Source organism: Dunckerocampus dactyliophorus, chromosome 1, assembly GCF_027744805.1.
Source record: "Dunckerocampus dactyliophorus isolate RoL2022-P2 chromosome 1, RoL_Ddac_1.1, whole genome shotgun sequence".
Taxonomy (NCBI): Eukaryota; Metazoa; Chordata; class Actinopteri; order Syngnathiformes; family Syngnathidae; genus Dunckerocampus; species Dunckerocampus dactyliophorus.
This window is the reverse complement of record NC_072819.1, coordinates 11,219,267-11,236,840: the sequence shown is the minus strand read 5'-3', so window position 1 is coordinate 11,236,840 and position 17,574 is coordinate 11,219,267. Positions and strand designations below refer to the sequence as shown.

At 42.4% G+C, this 17,574-nt stretch overlaps 1 protein-coding gene across 1 annotated transcript in view; it reads left to right on the top strand.

The window, feature by feature from the left end:
- Nucleotides 1-16,409, top strand: part of LOC129177369 (uncharacterized) — a 38,940-nt gene extending 22,531 nt beyond the window's left edge. Inside the window, exons 20-26 of the mRNA XM_054768481.1 lie at nucleotides 1,877-1,901; nucleotides 1,980-2,093; nucleotides 2,263-2,388; nucleotides 2,459-2,721; nucleotides 15,444-15,561; nucleotides 15,648-15,835; nucleotides 15,904-16,409. Coding sequence (XP_054624456.1) covers nucleotides 1,877-1,901; nucleotides 1,980-2,093; nucleotides 2,263-2,388; nucleotides 2,459-2,721; nucleotides 15,444-15,561; nucleotides 15,648-15,835; nucleotides 15,904-16,323 — 1,254 coding nt within the window. The 3' untranslated portion in view covers nucleotides 16,324-16,409. The remainder of the gene's footprint in view (nucleotides 1-1,876; nucleotides 1,902-1,979; nucleotides 2,094-2,262; nucleotides 2,389-2,458; nucleotides 2,722-15,443; nucleotides 15,562-15,647; nucleotides 15,836-15,903) is intronic.
- The last annotated feature ends 1,165 nt before the right edge of the window (nucleotides 16,410-17,574 follow it).

Genomic DNA, 17,574 nt, shown 5'->3' with positions numbered 1-17,574 from the left:
TTACAGCGCTGTGGAGGAATTTTGGTCCACTCATCTTTGTAGAATTGTTGGAATTCAGCCACATTTGAGGGTTTTTGAGCATGAACCCCCGTTTTAAGGTTATGCCACAGCATCTTGATAGGATTCAGGTCAGGACTTTGACTAGGCCACTCCAAAGTCTTCACTTTGTTTTTCAGCCATTCAGAGGTGGACTTGCTGGTGTGTTTAGGATCATTGTCCTGCTGCAGAACCCAAGTTGATTTCAGTTTGAGGTCATGAAGAGATGGCCTTCAGGATTTTTTAGTAGACAGCAGGATTCATGGCTCCATTTATCACAGCAAGTGTTCCAGATACTGAAGCAGCAAAACAGCCCCAGACCGTCACACTACCACCACTATATTATGGCATATATTATATATACTGTTGAGATAATGTTCTTTTTCTGAAATGCGGCGTTACTTTTATGCCAGATGTAATGGGACACACACCTTCCAAAAAGTTCAACTTTTGTCTCATCAGACCAGAGTATTTTCCCAAAGATCTTGGGGATCATCAAGATGTTTTCTAGCAAAATTGAGACAGTGGTTGTCATCTTGGAACTCTGCTATGAAGGCCATTTTTGCCCAGTGTCTTTCTTATGGTGGAATTCATGAACACTGATCTTAACTGAGGCAAGTGAGGCCTGCAGTTCTTTGGATGTTTTTTTTGTGGGGCCTTATGTGGCCTCTTGGGCTAATTTTGGTTGGCCGGCCACTTCTGGGAAGGTTCACCACCGTCCCATGTTTTTGCCATTTGTGAATAATGGCTCTCACTGTGGTTCGCTGGAGTCCCAAAGCTTTGGCAATGGCTTTATAACCTTTTCCAAACTGATAGACCTTAATTCATGTCAGTTAAGTTATGTTTTTAACGGGGTGGCAATCACTTTTTCACACAGGGACACATGTAGGTTTCTCAGTTAATAACAAAAACTGCATTTTGTGTTCAGCTGTGTTGTCACTGGCTAATATTTAAATTTGTTTGAATATCCGAAACATTTAAACATGCAAAAAAACAAGAAATCAGAAAGGGGGCAAACACTTTTTCACACCACTGTGCTGTCTGTACCATAGTCTGCACCGGAATGTAAGTCCAAGGTAGGTTAGTAAAATGTTTGCAAGTTGAAATATTGTTTTCCGTCACAGCTGCCTCCCTTTAACCCAGTGGGTCTCAATTATTTTCTGTCATGATCCCACTGGGGGATAGAAATATTTTTGTGCCACCCCTGCGATTTGAAATACTATTGTGAAACTGATAATATCTATTTATTTATCTGTATTGTACAGCCTGAACTCGAAACTGAAACCAAAATCGAGATCAGTGAAGCATACAAGCTTATTCAAGAGTCAAATTACAGTACATGTTGAGTACAGCAATTTCATACATGTTGGCAGGTCTGCACTAATGCTATTTTGCTAGAAAAAGACATAGCCTCAAAAAAGAACCTTTTTTCTGCATCTACAATGTCTACATGGATGATCTTGGTATCAAAGTAAAGGGGAGACTTTGCAGTAGAGGAATGATGCTTGTACTGTTGGTGTGGCTAAGTATTAGCTTTCAAGCTAGGCTATGTTTCTTGCAAAATGACTCACAAATACACTGGTCTCGGACTGTTCGCTTGTTTTTTTTTTTTTACCTTCGCTTTACCTTCGCTTCGCTGTAAAGTCAGTTACATTTAGTTTTGTAGCTGACGTTCTTCTCGATGTTGTTGTGTTTATTGATATTGAGCAAGTGCCATAACAACACAGACACAACCCGACAGCCCCCAGAACTGTGGGGGAACTCTTAATATGTTAATCTTTTCTGCACTACTTTCTGTCAGATGTCACCTTTGATTGATTTTTTCTTCATTTTTTTCCAGGATAAATTCTGGGCCACGTATATTGGTAAGACTTAGATGCTGTGAAGTTGAGTTGGTGTTTTTTGGTTAAATGTGATCCATAAATTTTGTGGTTGCCCTGCAGATGGCGATGCATGTCTTTCCATGCCCTGCAACAACGGAGGACGTTGTGAAGATGGAATTGGCAGTTATAGCTGCTACTGTGCTGAAGGCTACCAGGGTTCCAAATGTGAAATTGGTAAAAGAAGCACTGTGCCTGAGGACGTCCATCTTAGATGACTTTACTACTGTTTATCATCAATCTAAAAAAATAACAATGATCGTGCCAAAGTAGCAAACCTGTTCATCCCAGGTGAGTACCGGTTCTCTGACCTAACCGATCTCGATGCTGTGCTGTTTCCCAACAGCTGCTCCTCAGCTCTGTGAGAACCAAAATGGCGGCTGCGAACATTTCTGCAAGGTGGTGCAAGGACAAATTGAATGCTCATGTGCTGATGGATATTTTCCCAATGACAAATCTTGTCATTCTAATGGTGAGTCTACTTTCTGGGTCCACTTTCTGATGTTCTCAACTTCCCTCCTCACTCCACAACATTCTTGTAGAGCCCTTCAAATGTGGCGCCACTATCAGTGGAAAGACCCGGACAATTTTCAGATACCAGCGCCATAACTCCACCAAGGGAAACGTCACCATGTCGGACGACGTTGAAGGCAACATCACCTCCACTGCCTTCACATCTCCTGGAAACATCAGCAGCGATGCAATCATGAACGAGGAGGAAGAGGAAGAAATCTTTCCTGAAATGGCGGGAATGACCCGCATCGTCAACGGCAAGGACTGCCCGCCGGGAGAATGTCCATGGCAGGTAGAGACAAGTCATACAGATAATGTTGATGTGTCCCAATTCGGGGTTTACATTCTTTGTAGTCACTGTGGTATTTAACAAAAAAATATTAGTTGAGTAGGACTGTGTGGTGTTGCTGTTTAGACTTCAACAACCAAGTACAAAAGAAACACTCCACAAACTATTTCACAACTATTAATAATAATAGCTAATAATAGCTTTAAAGCACTTTGACTTGCCTAATAAAAACAATCAGGAAACTTCCAGTTAAGATATAAATCAGAGGTGTCCATACCTTTTCCACAGAGGGCCACATACTGTAGTGAAAAATGAAAGGATACAAGGGCTACTTTGATATTTTTGTAAAGCAACACATGTAGATATGCTAAGAATTGATGTATATTTCAATAAAAACTGCATCTCAGCTTTGTGATATAGGTGAAAAAGAGTATTATTAATTTATTTTGAACATGCATACAAGTTACATTGGAATACATCACATAATACAATTCACAGTTCCACATGTCCAAACAGTAGTAGGAAGAAGCAATGCTTATTTAATCCTACCCCTCATCCATTTCGCATCAGTTGCAATACATTTATTCTCTTCCTGTATTCCAAATGTACTCTTTGCTAGTTTAAAGTACTATAATTTCTGGAGTATAAGCCGCACCGTTGTAAAAGCTGCACATATCCACGTCATAAAGTGGCATATTGTGACGCAAACGAGTCTGTGAGGACCAGGTAGGTCTTTATTTGACTGGAGCCAATCATGAGCTATGAATAAACTCACAATGAGCTTGTCTTGTAGTAAATTTCCCCGCTGTGGGATAAATAAAGTACATACAATACAATTGTCAACCCATTGGAAATTGCAGGAGGTCATTACTCAATATAAATGTCTGACTCACAGTGTCATTTTACAAACAACACTAAACGTATCACACATAAACAACACTCAAACGTCATACCCCAGCAATATAGAAACATGTAAAATGCAACATTTTATATTTAGGTCACAGAAAGACCTTACACAGAAAGATTTTTTAAACTTTTCATACAACAGAACACATCATCAATAGGGTGAAACTAACCTGTCTCACAATGGTCTAATCCTAGCTCAGGTTCCCTATTAGTGAACAATCCAACGCTTGGTGAAATCATGTCAGAATTGAACAGCATACTAATTCCTTTAAAACGTCGGGTTTCTCTCGTTCAGTGAGCTGTTTCCTTCAATGGCAGTAGTCCTACGTGAAGCAGCCATGTTTCCTTGTCTTGACAGCCATTGCCATCCATCCGTCAATCTTCTATGTCGCTTATCGTCAAATCTATTGCCTTAACTTGAAAGCGGCATCATATCCATTTCTTCGAGTGTTTTGTAATTTCCCCTGCAAAAGTACACAACGCCTCTACATTCCCGTACAGTAGGTGGCAGTATTCACCCAAACGTTGGTTGCGACCCGCCATAAACAAGAAGAGGAAGAACGTCAGTGGATATGATGTGTATGCCTGTGATGAGGACGTACATTGTGTAAAGTTACGTAGGGTCACTTGTGAAATTGAGATGGATACTTTATTCATCTCAGAGAGAACAACACGACATGTTATGGTTTGTTTTACATGTTATGTGTACGATATACAGTATTTAATGTATCTTTATTTCTGGTTAATTACGTCAGCGGATATGATGTGTATACTTGTGGCGCTATGTAGGTTACCATACGTAAGGTTTACATAGGGTCACTTGTGAAATTGCTGCATATTACCCATTAATTCTGCTGGATTTATCCTTTGGACTTCATAAAAACCACGGTACAGTGGCACCTTTGTGGCCGCCTTTCAGTCATCATAGTGCGTCGACCTTTGCGTGCATTCTCCTGGATCCAGGTGTGTCTCCTCTTTTATATGTATATATGTATATATTTCCTTATTGTTTTCATTCATCAATTTTGGCGGTATAGTTATGGTGTTTATTGAATAATTCCAAATCCAACAATGTTTTACATTTGGTTATAGCTTAAATGTGATTGTTGTTGCTCACTCAAGTGTGTGCAACGACAGAGACAAGGTTAGCAAACGCCGAGAATGGTGGCTTCTCGGTGTGTTTTCGTTGTTTCCTGAACTTTTTTATGCCCTTATGATGGACTATCTTAGTAATACGGTTTTCCAAATTACATATTAAAACGATTAGTAGTAGTTCTGAAGTATAGGAAATGTGACAAGATTAGAACATGAACACACCAAGCCATCCATCCATCCATCCATCCATCCATTTTCCTTTGCTTATCCGGGTCCGGTCGCAGGGCCAGCAGTCTCAGTAGGGAAGCCCAGACTTCCCGGTCCTTGGCCACCTCTTCCAGTTCCAGGCATTCTCAGGCCAACTGTGAGACATAATCCCTCCAGAGTGTCCTAGGTCTGCCCCGGGGCCTTCACCTGGCTGGGCATGCCCAGAACACCTCACCAGGGAGGCGTCTGGAAGGCATCCGGACTAGATGCCTGAGCCACCTCAACTGGCTCCTCTCAATGTGAAGGAGCAGTAGCTCTACTCTGAGCCCGTCACTCTATCTCTCAGGGTGAGTCCAGTCACCCTTATGGAGAAAAACTCATTTCACTTGTATCCTCGATTTCGTTTTTTCAGTCACGACCCAAAGCGCATGACCATAGGTGAGAGTGGGAACATAGATCGACCGGTAAATTGAGAGATTTCCCTTCCGGCTCAAGTCTCTCTTCACCACGACGGTCCAGTACAGCGACCGCATAACTGCAGACGCTGCACCGATCCGCCTGTTGACCTTCCTCACTCGTGAACAAAACCCTGAGATATTTGAACGCCTCCAATTGGGGCAGGATCTCATTCCCAAACCGTAGGGTGCAATCCACCCTTTTCCGATTGACAACCATGGCCTCGGATTTGGAGGTGCTGAGTCTCATCCCACAAGCTTCACACTCAGCTGCAAACCGCCCCAGTAAACACTGAAGGTCACAACCCGATGAGGCCATCAGGACCACATTGTCTGTGAATAGCAGAGACAACATCCTAAGGCTCCCAAATTTGATTCCCTCAACGCCTTGGGTGCGCCTAGAAATTCTGTCCATGAAAATTATGAACAGAATTGGTACTAAAGGGCAGCCTTGGCAGAGGCCAACGTTCACCGAAAACAGGTTCAACTTACTGCTGGCAATGCGAACCAGGCTGCTGCTCCGGTTGTACAAGGGCCGAATGGCACGAAGTAGCGCGCCACCAATCCCATACTCCCAGAGCACCCCCCACAGGATGCCGCGAGGGACACTGCCGGATGCCTTTTCCAAGTCTACAAAGCACATGTAGACCGGTTGGAGAAACTCCCATGTAACCTCCAGTACCCTTGCAGGCGTCAGAGATGGTCCAGTGTTCCCCGACTAGGACGAAAACCACATTCTACCTCTGTTTTTGTTTTTTTTTCCAAAATGGCGCCACAGTGAATGGCTGCCTTTCATGCAGCTATGTGTAGTACCTATTTATGTATCTGTAGCCGAGGTTCGACTAACGGTCGTACCCTTCTCTCCAGCACCCTGGAACTAGACTAGACTTTCCCAGGGAGGCTGAGGAGTGTGATCCCCCTATAGTTGGAACACACCATCCGGTCACCCTTCTTGAAAAGGGGGTCCACCACCCCGGTCTGCCAGTTCAGAGGTATAGTTCCTGACTTCCACACAATGTTGAAGAGACGTGTCATCCAAGACAGTCCCTCAACATCCAGAGCCTTGAGGAATTCAGGGTGAAACCCGTCCACACCCGGAGCTGTGCTATTGGGGAGCATTTTGACTACCTCAGATACCTCAGCCACAGTGATGGAACTGTCCACGTTTTCATCCTCAGACATTCTTCTATGGAATGTATGTCAGTGGGATTGAGAAGGGCCTCAAAGTATTCCTTCCACCGATCGACTATACCAGGGGTGCTCACACTTTTTTAGCCTGCGAGCTACTTTTAAAATGACCAATTCCCAAAGATCTACCTACTACTATAAATATACAAAGTATATATATTTACTACATTTATTTTTAAAAAATATAAGTACGTATTTATGTATGTTATACATGTATATCAGGAGTGCACGCAGTTTCTCAGCATGCAAGTACAAGTCAAATTGATCTACTGTACCTCTTTCTATAAAACATATAACATATACAAAATGTAACCAGTAAACTCTGAAATTCTATTGTAAATATTAATGATTAGTATTTCACATTCACATTTTCAAAGTTTACAGGTAATCAAAGTACAGTCAAACTTGTCTATAGCGGCCACTAGAGGGAGTCTGCAAAAGTGGCCGCTATAGACAGGTGGCCTCTATAGACAGGTTGGCGTCCAGTTTGAATGTTGACCAGTACATGAAAAAAAGGAAAAAAAAAAGGGAAAATAATAATAATAATAATGTTGACCAGTAGAGGGCACTGCGGACTGCGGATAAAAGTTGTACAGCACTACTAGGCTTGTTGTTATCATGGTTCATGGTTTTAATCCTGAACATGCATGAGTCAAACAGTAGCACATCACATAGTACAATTCACAATTTTGCATGTCCAAAAAGGAGTAGGAAGAAGCAAAGCTTATTTAATCCTACCCCTCATCAGTTTCACATCAGTTGCAATACATTTATTCACCTCTTGTTCTTCCAAGTGTACTTTGTAGGTCTACATGACAATGTAGTGCAATCATAGCCAAGGTTCTTACTTACTAAAAGGAAGCTAGAGGCTTAATAATAACTGATAGAATATATCCACGACCCACAGAACAAAGCTGTGCTAGTAATGTCTTACGCTTGTTTTTAATATTTTACTTTTTATACGGCAGAGTTGTCATTACAGCAGTGTCACTTGTTACAGGCATTGGCTGGACAGCTATGTAGTGGGGCTTGTTTAACCTTTCCCTTGTGGGCAAGCAGGAAGGAGAGACGATGCTGAGAGATGTGTGTGTGTTCTGAGCTGCTGTCTGGTGGCCGTCTTCAATAAATAAAGTTGGCAGAAGCAACAGGAGAAGGTTCCTTCTTTGCTTCGGAGCTGAATAACACTGACAAGTTAACAGACTAGTAGCGAACGGAAAAGAAGACGGCTTTGTTTGCATCGAATACAGAAGATGAGGACTTTGATGGATTTGTGGATGAGGATTGATGAAAAATAACGTGAGTACATTCTAAAATACTTCAATTAAGTACAACCGAACTCAGTTTTGCTCCCGCTGCAAGCGTATGTTTTTTTTTTATTGTAGCGTCGCTGGTAGCACGTCCTATTCCCAGCCTACTTTGCGGTAATGTTTTGGCGCAAATGCTCTTAAAGTTACATGTTTGACCAGGAAATAGCAAGCTCAAAAGAAGACAGCTTTTTTATGTGGAACAACTGACAGTTTGTGTGGATCTTGTGAATGATTGTGACTGAGCTAGGACTCAGTAATTAAAGTCTACACAAGACGGCTTCATTGATTGAAAAACGAAACCTTTTCGTGCATGAAGCTTCTACTTGAGTTGGTAATTTGGCCGCTATATGCAGTCAGATATTGACCAAGGGAGACAAAATGGGTGCTATACACAGGGTCTATAACGTAAATTTGCTGCGGGGATTTTTCAGTGGCTGCTATAGGCAGGTGGCCGTTCTATAAAGGTGGCCGCTAAGACAGGTTTGACTGTAGTTGCTATCATAATTCACTTCAATATGGAAATAATGATAATTACACTTAACTTCTAAATAGTTGTGTACATAACCTGAGTACTGGTAATATGTCAGTCAAATTAGCTATGTCACGTTCATTAGGGCACACAGTTCATGTATTACATCCAGTTAGCATTTGCTATCAAACATTACCCATATATAAGAATTTAAAATGATTATGCAAAAGACAATGCAGCCAAAGTCAAGGCAACATATTGAAAAGGTTTCACCAATGGGAACATTTTTAATTTAATCATGAAATAATAGTTTAAGAAGCCAACGTGAAGAAAACACTGATTTCTGTAGGAGAGTTCATGACGCCAAGCAAAGCCAGTAAACAATACACTTTTTTTCTACGTAACTAGCCGCTACAAGTGAACATAACTTTTGTTGTAGATATAGACATCTTACCGCTGAGTTAGTTCATCCATAATCAGAACAATAAAGATGAAAGTTGCATCTTCGTGTGTAGCTTGAAACGCTGCAGCGGAGCAATCAGTTGGTACAAAACGCAGCTGCTCGCCTTCTTACTAATGCGCCAAAATACACCCATATCACTCCAGTTCTCCGTTCTCTCCATTGACTCCCTAGAATACATTTTAAAGTCCTTTTATTTGCGTTCAAGGCCATTAATGGACTTTCTCCAGCATACTTGGCTGAGCTTTTAACTGTCCGTCACCACCCCAGGGCCCTGCGCTTTTCTCAACACACATTAGAAGTCCCAAGGATGAAATACAAAAATGGGGGGATTGTGCTTTTGCTGCATTTGAGTTGAGTTGAGAGTTGTCAGTTTTTAAATCTCTTTTAAAAACTAATTTATTGAACATGAACAATGAACCTGACGGCGCTGGCCTTTTATCCGCCACAAATGTTAGCTTAATGTCAGCTGAATGATGTCTTTGACAACTACAAAGTGACGTTTACGCGATCGACCCAAACTACCTTGGCGATCTACCGGTAGCTCACGATCGACGTAATGGCCACCCCTGAACTATACCCTCACTCAAGGTCAGCAGGCATCCGACCGCACTGTAAACAATGTGGACCGGGAGGCGTCAGACAGTTTGTTGACTTCAAAGCCGTCTGAAAGTCGTGCTCCGTGGCTTCACGAAACTCCTCCCACACCCGTGTTTTTGCGTGTCGCTTGGCCTGCTGGTACCTGTCAGCTGCTTCAGGAGTCCCACAAGCCATCCAGGCTTGAAAGGACTACTTGTTCAGCTTGACGGAAGCCCTGACCTCTGGCGTCCACCATCGGGCTCAGGGCTTGCCGTCACGACTGGCACCGACCACCTTGCGGCCACAGCTTCGATCGGCTGCCTCAGCAATGGAGGCAGAGTACATACACCCATTCGGACTCGATATCCCCGTCCTCCCTCCAGCACCCCTCTGATGGACTCCAAGAAGGCTGGGTACTCTGAATTGCTGTTTGGTGCGTATGCACAAACAGCAGTCAGGACCCTTGGCCCGCCCTCGACTGCCACCCAAAACACTTTGCACCGGACCCTTATGCTTGCCCTCGCAGGTGGTGGGTCTACAGGGGGGAGATCCTGTGCGGCTTCTTTGGGCTGGGCCCGGCCGGGCGACACAGGTGAAAGCCCGACCACCAGGCGCTTGCCTGCGAGCCCCTCCCTCGGGTCTGGCTCTAGAGTGAGGCCCTGGTATCCCACGTCCTGGCGAGGTGTGGTCCCTCCTCTTGTTTTTGTTCACAGAGTCTTCTGAACCACTCTTGGTCCTGCCCGTCACCTAGGACCTGTTTTCCTTGGGAGACCCTACCAGGGCATGTAGCCCCAGACAACATAGCTCCTAGGATCACTTGGGCACTCAAACTCACCAACCCACCTGACCAAATATGACACCACTAATTAAATAATATATAAAAGTAGCAAAAATTGGGAACAGTTCTGTTTCTAGAAATGGATTTTTTTTTTTTAAACAAACCAAAGCGTATAGTTTGAAGTCTTTATCCAGCCACTGCGCTGTCAGACCTAGCAAACTAACAGGGCTAACATCTGACGTCCATTAATGTAATAAAGCTTATGTCCTTATTTACGTCTATCAACGTGTGCAGGAGTGTGGCGATCAAGTCGTATTTTTCTGGCAAACATACATCCAAAAAATAGCGATGGCTGTAAGTGTTTTACTGTCCGACAAAAGCCGCCATCTTCAACGATGGTAAAGGGCTGGCTGTCCAGTGTGGCTAGCTGTGTGGCTGCTTCTGATTGAGCGACTACAAGGCAAAATAAAATAAAATATAGACCAGTTGGCTTGTGTTCGTATCCGCGAATGTTCGCTAGTCGGATGTTTGTTAGTTGGGGACCTAGTGTATGTCTTGTGGTGGCTTACAGCTGAAAGATTGGATTCCAAAATGCAGAGAACACACCGGTGGCAATTTAGTAATTTTATTACTTTTAGTCGTGGTAGAACTATGCAGTCCCAAAAGCATGACCCGGGCACAGCCGCGGGGAAAAATACACACAAAGAACTCAGGAAGCTGCACAATAAGGTAGGCAGAAAATCTAAGTTAGCAAAAGGCGGAACTAATGGCGCTGCACAGACTAGGCAGGAGAAAAGCACAACGGGAAAAATACGATAAAAAATGTACAAGCAGAAGTAGCAAAAACTTGTGGTCAAAAACTGAAGCAAGAGCTAGGTACAAAAACATGGACTAGGTTAGTCGAGCAAAAAACAAGGTATAACAAAAATAGGACTCGAGACACGAGACTAGAAGTGTAAATCATGAAACAGACAAAAGACTAAGCAAGGAGGTCTAGAACTGGAAATACTCACAAGAGCTAAACTTGGCCAGGTATGCAAGGTAACAGAGTGAGAGCATGGCAACTGAACGTCAGAAGACAATCTGGCAAATACTAAGCAAACAATGTGAGAGTTAAATAGTCCAGCGATAATTGAACCCAGGTGTGGCAGGAAACTCCTCCCCTAGGCAGGTAGGTGTGCTGCAAAGACAAACCACAAGGTGGCGACAGAGCAGCAGCTCAAACTATGACAGTGTACATGCTATCTTTGGGTCCAATCATCTCCAGACGCAATATCCATTTTCATTTTAATGCCGATGATGTACAGCTGTACCTACCAGTAATGCTCAGTGACAAGAACGCACTAGATCCCCTCTGTAGCTGCCTTCATGACATCAAACAATGGCTGTCTCAGAATTTCCTTCATTTAAATGAAGGAAAAACGGAGTACATTGTTTTTACCCCTGATTTACCGCACAGTGAAACCAATTTTAACACCCCCACCCCTCCTTTTGCTCCTGCCGTTAAAAACCTTGGTGTGTTTTTTGACAACAGTCTAAAGTTTGATAAGCAAATTAGTTCTGTGGTCAAGAGCTAGTTTCTTCCACCTCAAGCTCCTGGCAAAGGTAAAGCCCTTTTTGTCTAGTACAGATCTCGAAAAAGCGATTCATGCATTCATCAGCTCGAGGCTTGATTATTGTAATGCCCTCTACACTGGGGTAAATCAGTACCTCCTCCACAGGCTCCAGTTGGTACAAAACGCAGCTGCTCGCCTTCTTACTAATGCGCCAAAATACACCCATATCACTCCAGTTCTCCGTTCTCTCCATTGACTCCCTAGAATACATTTTAAAGTCCTTTTATTTGCGTTCAAGGCCATTAATGGACTTTCTCCAGCATACTTGGCTGAGCTTTTAACTGTCCGTCACCACCCCAGGGCCCTGCGCTTTTCTCAACACACATTAGAAGTCCCAAGGATGAAATACAAAAATGGGGGGATTGTGCTTTTGCTGCATTTGAGTTGAGTTGAGAGTTGTCAGTTTTTAAATCTCTTTTAAAAACTCATTTATTGAACATGAACAATGAACCTGACGGCGCTGGCCTTTTATCCGCCACAAATGTTAATTGACCGCAGCTGCACGGCCACCAGGCATGAAGCGGCTGCCTCTTCCTCCCTGGAGAAGGCACAGCCCGCCAAATAAGAGCGCAGGACAGGGGACGCTCGCTCCCGTCCTGCAGAACGTCACAAATTTCCATCTTTGATTTTTTTAAAACACGATTTTAAAAGCAAAAAATAAAAATTTGAGTGAAGGAGCCCGAGGATATATGTACAGGATACGCGTGAAGCAGTCATGAATGGGTGTGTGCTTGAACAATTGAGTGTGGAGGAGGTGCGATGATCGTCGTAACCTAACAATACCATCGCTCCTTTCTTATTGAATGGGCTTCTAATCTCTAATTAGTCGGCAATTAAGTGATATTTTAGATGTTTTATTCAGGTGTTTTGGCTATTTTAGAATCAATCCACGGCATTGCAAAGTGGGAAGATTACCGTTTTGGCCGTCATGGAATCTTTTCAGGGCGGCATTGCAAAGTAAGAAGACGGCTTTTTTATGTCGAACTACAACTCAGTAATTAAAGTCTACACACAACGGCTTCATTGATTAAAAAACAAAACTTTTTCGTGCATGAAGCTTCTGCTTGAGTCGGCATTTTGGCCGCTATATGCGGTCAAATATTGACCAAGGGATACAAAATGGGTGGCCGCTGGCCGCGTTAGACATGTGACCGCTATACACAGGGTCTATAACACATACATTTTCTGCGGGGGATTTGTCCAGTGGCCGCTATAGGCAGATAGCCGTTCTATACAGGTGGCCGCTAAGACAGGTTTGACTGTATTACATATATGAAGTATGGTTATTGACCATTTGTGTTCATACTTTTAAAAAATAATAACTATTACAGCACCTGATGTCACAGAAGCGCTGTCGTAAAAATTTGCTAAAGGAGGAAGTGACGTAGTGCATGCGTGGCACAGATTGCGTTGCGGGTATTATAGCGTAGTGACAAGGTATTATTGCGTAGTGACAAGGGTAAAGAAGTTCCACACGATCAACGCCATGATTGTTTACAAGTGAGCTCAGGAGAGGTGTGCAGCACGTCAGAAAAGGAGTGCTTGATTTGCTCACCTTTGGCCCAGTAACACACACCACAGTTCAGGTAATCTCGCCTCATTAGACAGTTTTTTTTAAATTATGGTTATGAGAGCTATTTTTAATGTTATTGGATTTATTGGTATGACGTCATAATTCCTCCTATCGGCCCGATAAATATCAATTTTTTGTCATATTGTGTTTTTTTCTCATAATATTATGACTTTTCAAAAATACTTTTCAACTTTATGCTCCTACAATGACATTATTTTTCCTCCTAACATGACGAGTTTATTTAAAATTGCTTGTGACTATTTTTCTTGTTAGAATTGGACTTTTCTCTCTCAATATTTTAACTTTATTTTTGTACAGTTACAGATTTTTTGTCCATTTCTGCTGTTGTTTTTTTCCAACTATTTCAACTGTCAACTTTTCTTCTCGTAATTATGATTTTATTCCCTTAATATTTTGACTTTATTTTAGTAACATATAACTTTTTCCGCAACCTAATTTTCCATAAACTACATCCTTATTCGTTGTTTTGTTTGTTTTTCATAATATTATGACTTTTAAAATATAACATATTTTTTCTTTACTATTCCAACTTTAAAGTACTGTTATTTTTCCTCAGAATCTTACGTTATTTTTGCAAAATTACGACTATTTCTCTTTAGATTACAACTTTTTTGTCTGAAAATATTTACTTTATTGTTGTAAAATTACTGCAGATTTTTACATTTTTGCTCTTGTGGGTTTTTTTTTTGGTTTTCTTGTTAAATTATATTTTTAGAATGTGCCGTGGGCCAATAAAAAAACAGCTGCTGGCCCCATGTGGCTTGATATACACCTGATATAAACCTGATGACACCTGATATAAATGAATAACATATACTAATGATACAGTCATCCCTCATATATTGCGGTTAATTGGTTCCAGACTTGACTGCTAAGTGAATTTCACGAAGTAGGATTCAGTATTTATAAATGGAACATTTACATTTTAGAGCCAAAAAACTGTTTATGACTTTCTAAATACAATCTTTACCATTATTAGAGTGTTGTAGACCTAAAATAACACCCTTTTTGTCACCTTTACACTCTTATTATTCTTTATTTACACCACATTGCTCAACAGTAACTGTAACTGCAGGCTACGGGATCACTGCAGGGACACAAGAGACGGCCATGGCTTTAACCAAAACCGAAACTTACCAAAGTCTTAATGCTCAAATGTACGTACCGTACATATAAAGGCAATTTAAAAAATAACACTGACAATAGTGCTAAGTAGCTAGAAGTAATAAATAAAGTTGTTAATATTACAGTATTATGGTTAAAAATATAAGACTTCTCTGTGAGCTAAATCTGGCGACGGAGGGCTATTCTTCACTTTCCAGCAAGAGACAAACCCCACGTAAATATAAAACAATAACTTTGGCTCCATTATTTAATATTGGTTAAGTCTTTTTTATCTCTTTTTTTTCTCCACTGTGCGATTCCGACGAGAGTATCGCAAGAAACAACAGGGTGGCACAATTCCAAAGGGTAGACATCTCAGCCGCGGGCGGAGGACTCATAAGGACCCAGCCTTTGCTGACAACAAAAAAAACAAAATAGGAAACAAAATAGGAAATAGGAAATCATTCACCATTCGTTGGTAACAATTTATAAATACAGGAAAATGAAAAAATCCAATTTATATAGCTTTCTCAGACGTTGCCACAGCTTAAATAGAAATTGTTGTGGTAGTGGTGTGTACCCAGGGGCGCCCCCCACCCCCAAAAATACCCATCCCCATTTTGGGGCGTTTGAGGTATACTGTATTTCGGGCTTAAAGATGATTGTGTCACGAGTGAACAATGGCAATTGGAGAGAGAAGAGGAGGGTGCTTGAGCGGAATCAAATCCATAATTACGACAGTCACTTCTGTTGCAAATGTTTCTCCGAAATCGGTGGAACCTTTCAACGCCAAGCTAGTAGGAGGGCTTGGGGGCGGGGTTGGGACATGGGAGATTAGCCATGTAGATATACATTTTTATGGGCGACTCAATTAATGGTGAAATTTCAGGCGGTCTTGGACAGCAACCTCCACAAATTGCAGGGCTCTACTGTTCTTGTTAAAAAGTCTGTGCTTTTCTCAACACAGGCACTTCTCCTCAACGACGAAGGTCAAGGGTTTTGTGGTGGCACCATCCTCAACCAATACATCATCTTGACTGCAGCGCACTGCATGAGCGAGCACAATTACATTGCTGTGAGGCTGGGTGGGTCTGACTGACCAATCAGAGTCTGTCTTTGTGCCGTTTTACTGCGAAATGACAACTGAACCTGGTGGCTTCTGTCCATCCAGGTGAGTTTAACACGGAGGAGAACGAAGGGTATGAAGCCACTTACAATGTGGAGGCCATCTTCAAGCACCATAACTACCGCCCAGATACTTTTCACAATGACATTGCACTTATCAAACTGACCACACCCATCAAGTTCTCCAGATATATGTTGCCAGCCTGCATACCTGAGCCGGATTTTGCTGAGACGGTGAGTTTTATCGGCTTCACTTTTACGTACAGTACATGTGTATACTATTTGTCAAACTGTCTCTACAGGTGCTGATGAAGCAGCCGCACGGCATTGTTAGCGGTTTTGGCCGCATTGGCGAAGATGAAAAACCATCCACCATCTTGCAGCGCCTTTCCGTACCTTATGTGGCCCGCCATATTTGTCAAGAATCCACCAGTTTTCACATCTCGACACGCATGTTCTGCGCCGGCTATGACACAGAAGCAAAGGATGCATGCAGAGGAGACAGTGGCGGACCACATGTTACAAAATACAAATCTACCATTTTTCTCACGGGGATTGTGAGCTGGGGCGAAGGCTGTGCACGAAAAGGCAAATATGGCATTTACACACAAGTATCCAAATTTATTGGCTGGATCCGTGAGGGTATGCAGAGGCTGCTTCAAAAAGAAATCAGTGAGGGCATGGTGGAGGTGGCTGGATTTGTAAGACGGCCACACCTTTGAAATCCACGGGTGCTTGTAGTTCCAAAAAACCTGTGCCTTTATGTACTTCCTGAAGCCAGTCAATAAAACTGCAGCTGTTGAACATATGCGATGTGTGGATCCATATACATTTTCCACCGGCAGTTCATGCCATATTTACGCCAAGCGCATCCCAACGCGCAAGCGCAGCCCGAACATTATGTTTTTACCGGTGTTTATCTGTATGTTTGTTTTGTTCAAAATAAATAAGCTCTGAATGGATTTGGATCAAATTTTCAGGAACTGTCGGAAATGGGATATGGAAGAACTGAAAAAATGTTGGCGGTGATCCGGATCACCATCTGGATCCAGGAATTTTTTAAAGGATTCTTTAACACTGCCAGATAGGACAATTTTTGGCATTTGTGCATATAACTCCACAAAAAAATGGTCAGAGCATTTCGAAAAAAAACATACAGGAGACGTTTCCAACAGGTTCTACAAAATATCAAAGACTTGAAAAGGGGTTTGGGACACCAGTCAAAAACCAGTCAGTATCTGGTGTGACCACCATTTGCCTCATGCAGTGCAACACATTTCCTTCACATAGAGGTGATCAGGTTGTTGATTGTGGCCTGTGGAATGTTGGTCCACTCCTCTTCAATGACTGTGCAAAGTTGCTCGATATTGGCGGGAACTGTTAGTCAAACCGATTGTTTCAGCAGCTGTCCGAGTCGCTGGTCTCAGACGGTCTTGGAGGTGAACATGCTGGATGTGGAGGTCCTGGGCTGGTGTGGTGGTCTGCGGTTGTGAGGCTGGTTGGATGTACAGCCAAATTCTCTGAAATGTCTTTGAAAACGGCTTATCGTAGAGAAATGAACATTTAATACACGAGCAACAGCTCTGGTTGGCATTCCTGCTGTCAGCATGCCAATTGCACACTCCCTCAAATCTTGCGACATCTGTGGCATTGTGCTGTGTGATAAAAGTGCACATTTCAGAGTGGACTTTTATTGTGGGCAGTCTAAGGCACGCCTGTGCACTAATCCTGGTGTCTAATCAGCATCTTGATATGGCATACATGTGAGGTGGGATGAATTATCTCAGCAAAGGAGAAGTACTCACTATCACAGATTTAGACAGATTTGGGAACAATATTTGAGAGAAATGGTGATTTTGTGGATGTGGAAACATTTTTTGATCTTTGAGTTCATCTCAAAAGCAAAAACAAAAGTGTTGCGTTTATACACTCATGATCAAAATCTAAAGACCAGTTGAAAATTTGCTAGAATT